Genomic DNA, 2,500 nt, shown 5'->3' on the forward strand with positions numbered 1-2,500 from the left:
TTATTGATCAGTTTTCAGGTATTTCATCATCTTTTCACTAATGCCAAAAGATCTCTGCTCACCATTCACATTAACAGACACAGTTGAACTCATAGCTGTCCCAACAGAGTTGTCCACCACACACTTATAGACAAATACTCCTCCAACTGTCATTGTTTTGTTCCAAACTCCAGTACTGCTAATGACACCTATCATCATGTTATTCTCATAAAGCTGATAATTTAGTTCCATGGGGTTTGCAGTTTCAGCTGAGCAATTGAAAAAGATGGTTGTTCCATTACAGACTTCTTCTTCACTAACATGAAACTGGATTCCCTCTGGTGGGTCTATTTACAATGAAGACCAAAAATGTTAGTACAGTTCTCTGACTACATGTACACAACTTACCTGCAAAAAACATCATAATTAGATGAAGTACAATCGTTTGGGTAAGTATAATCCCACAAGAGATTATTTAGGACAACATTTGACTGACATTTCGACAACCTGGGTGAAATTACTGTTACAGTAATCGTAAAATAATTGCCAAAGTTTGTTAATTTTTGTCCGATATTTTTTTCCTCCCTTATTTTGTCTGTTTTTCTTTTTGGGTCATACTATTTTGGTCAGTGCTATCCTTGTTGTTACTTTAATGTCACCTTACCTAATGAATGTTCAGCCAGGATTATTGCCGTACAAGCAGTTAAAAATAAAGAAATTAAACAAAAAACTTTACGTAAAATGAACCCCACAGGCAAAATTTCTATCAGAGTTAGACTTGTGTCTTTCCATGTCCAGTGCCAACTAAGTAGTTTCCTACTGTACAATATACTTATTATGTTTGCTGTGATCACTTTTTTAATAGACGCAGATGACTTACACTGTACATCAATTGTTGCAGACTCCGAGGCATTTCCACATGGATTTGTTGCTTCACATCTGTATTCTCCAGCTTCATTCCTGCTAATATTTCTGATAACTAACTCAGTTCCATTTGTACGCTCTCCATTACTACTGTTGACCCAAAACACAGTTGGTGGGGGGATACCAAATGCTTGACATGACAAATTCACATTTCCTCCTTCAGTGATCACCTCATTGGAAATTGGCATAATGGATGAAGACACTGAAAGAACAGCCAAAAGTCATCCATTTTCAATGTCCTCTAATTTAACATTAGGTGATTGTTTCAATGTCACAGTAATTCAAGTACAAGTGGAAGAGTCATCTTGTATACATGTGCATTACCATTATCATCACGACTTGTTAATTTACTGTAAACTTAGTACTTCTCAGTAATGAGACAAGAGTATGCATTACACTTGCAAACATATGCTACATACATGTACATATATAGAATTACATGTATGAGCCAAGAGGCTTTTAGCAAAAATTTAGAAACTAAAACTGATGTCTTTACAGCATGTCAGACTATGTGATCATGTACAGGAACGAAGTCTGAGAAGATTGCAGAGACTGCTCATGTTTTAGCCTGAGATTGCATAAAAAACAATTCTGGAATTTTGAGCAAATAACTTAACCCTTTCACTCACGAGGTGTTCCCCATTGACGAGTAAAATCATCTGCCGTTAGACAGAGTAAAATCTATTAGTGTCAGTGTCACTTACAGGAGTGAAAAGTTTAAACACTCAAAAATTTTGTTTTAATCGCTCAAAACCCCATCAGGAATCTACCACTGTGACATGAGCAGTTGCAATCACATGACCTTGTTGTTGAGCAGTCCCAAGAGAGAGCTCCTGCGAGATTCAGTCCCTCATCTTTACTGAAGAGAAGGTAACAGAAACGGCCTATGGCGAGCAATTCAAATGGTCAAGTTATTTGCTCTGAGTTTTAGAATTTCATGAACATAAATTTAAAACATTTGAAAAACTGTGTGGGGTTCTTTACATTATAACGATGGATATCCAGTTCAGTGAAACATGATTAGTCCCAAGACTAATTAACTTGAGTATTGTTTTTATATAAAGAATCCCCCAAAATGCATTGCATTATGGGAATAGGAAAACAGTCAATTGTTTAAAAAAATTGCCAGCAGGAACAATTAAGGCAAGGATTAATTTTATTGTTTTTGTTCTGTACAATCGGCTTCCACCAAGACTGACAAAAACTGAAAAAAAGATCAAGTGCACATGACGTCCAATAATGGATGTAGGTACTGAACAAAGAAAAGTAAACAAAACCTTAACGGTCGCAAAAGGCTTTCAAAGGCAAGTAACCTCATTGCAAGAAACGATTAACAATACCAGTACAGGGAATTACAATGCATAATAATAATCAGGTTTGTTTTTTGTGAAAAAGTGGACACCTAGAATTTTTCTGCTTAAACAAAGAAACATATTAAGTTTTTTCAGCCTTTAAATTATCAGTAAAAATGTTTACTACAATTATTAGTTGGATAATAATGCATAATTTATTGATCAGTTTTCAGGTATTTATTCATCTTTTCACTAATTCCAAAAGATCTTTGCTCACCATTCACTTTAACAGACACATTTGAACT

The 2,500-nt window shown here is 35.2% G+C and overlaps 1 protein-coding gene across 3 annotated transcripts in view; it reads right to left on the reverse strand.

The window, feature by feature from the left end:
* Window positions 1-2,500, reverse strand: part of LOC137982329 (hemicentin-1-like) — a 59,841-nt gene that overhangs the window by 31,163 nt on the left and 26,178 nt on the right. For all 3 annotated transcript variants that reach the window (XM_068829408.1, XM_068829409.1, XM_068829407.1), the window contains exons 7-9: window positions 2,473-2,500; window positions 860-1,105; window positions 63-326 (exon numbers count right to left, since the gene is read on the reverse strand). The exon at window positions 2,473-2,500 is cut by the window's right edge and continues 239 nt beyond it. In XM_068829408.1, the coding sequence (XP_068685509.1) occupies window positions 63-326; window positions 860-1,105; window positions 2,473-2,500 (538 nt within the window). The remainder of the gene's footprint in view (window positions 1-62; window positions 327-859; window positions 1,106-2,472) is intronic.

This window comes from Montipora foliosa, chromosome 13 (assembly GCF_036669935.1).
Source record: "Montipora foliosa isolate CH-2021 chromosome 13, ASM3666993v2, whole genome shotgun sequence".
Taxonomy (NCBI): Eukaryota; Metazoa; Cnidaria; class Anthozoa; order Scleractinia; family Acroporidae; genus Montipora; species Montipora foliosa.